This window comes from Oryzias melastigma, unplaced genomic scaffold, assembly GCF_002922805.2.
Source record: "Oryzias melastigma strain HK-1 unplaced genomic scaffold, ASM292280v2 sc01473, whole genome shotgun sequence".
Lineage (NCBI taxonomy): Eukaryota > Metazoa > Chordata > Actinopteri > Beloniformes > Adrianichthyidae > Oryzias > Oryzias melastigma.
Genome location: NW_023418056.1, coordinates 9920 through 10724, shown reverse-complemented (window position 1 = coordinate 10724; position 805 = coordinate 9920). Strand labels below are relative to the sequence as shown.

The 805-nt window shown below is 49.3% G+C and overlaps 1 protein-coding gene across 1 annotated transcript; it reads left to right on the top strand.

Annotated features, from left to right (window-relative positions):
* Positions 1–417: 417 nt before the first annotated feature.
* Positions 418–774, top strand: LOC112140579 (probable tRNA (uracil-O(2)-)-methyltransferase; the record flags this gene model as incomplete). The annotated part of the gene is made up of 2 exons (XM_024263566.2): positions 418–637; positions 706–774. Coding segments are annotated over 2 exons (289 nt in total), but the record flags the coding sequence as incomplete, so codon positions are not given.
* Between the last annotated feature and the right edge of the window lie 31 nt (positions 775–805).

Here is an 805-nt window from a genome sequence, read left to right as displayed (position 1 = left end):
ATACCCGGTTGGCTCCGCCCCAGTTTTCCCAGTCACACAGGTCTTGTTCCTTCCCCGTAGACTCGGTCACACAAAGCACGCTGCGCTCTGGTTTCTCTGGTCACAAAGGCTGGCTCCTCCCTGTCGTCATGGTCACACAGGGTCAGCTCCACCCCTCTGTTACACCTGGTTGGCTCCACCCATGTCCCCTTAGTAACACAAGGTTGTCTCCGCCCCATCACAGTTGGCAAAGATTTTCTCTTTAACAAATAATTACAACTAAATAAATGTTCAAAAGATTAATTTGAATTGAATCCAAAGATGTCTCTCTTTTCTTCCACTGAACCTTTAGTATTTAAACGATGTATCGCCACAGTTACCATCTTAAGTGTGGAAACCAAACTTCCTCTTTTGGACTGAAGCCTCCGTCCTCCTCAGGGCTGTGGAGCTGCACGTCCTGACAGAAGACGGCTGGGTCTCTGATGGCGTCGCCCGGCCCAATCTGTTCTGGCTGTCCTCGGAGCTTCTGCCTAAACTGGTGCGCTGGGGCTCCGAGTCCAGGAGCAGCGAGTTCAAGAGCACGCTGTCCCTGCTGCCCGTGGAGAAATACAGCATCACGTACCAACACCTGAAGGAGAAATACAGAGCCATGGTGAAGGTGAAGACACAGAGGAGCTCTCAGATGGTTTCTATGTTCAAGGAATATTCAGATGTTATTTCTTTCAGGTTTGGCCTGAAGTCACGGACCCAGAGAAGTTTGTCTATGAGGATGTTGCTATTGCTACGTATCTGCTGGTAGGTTCAAACAGGATCTTTAACATTTCCT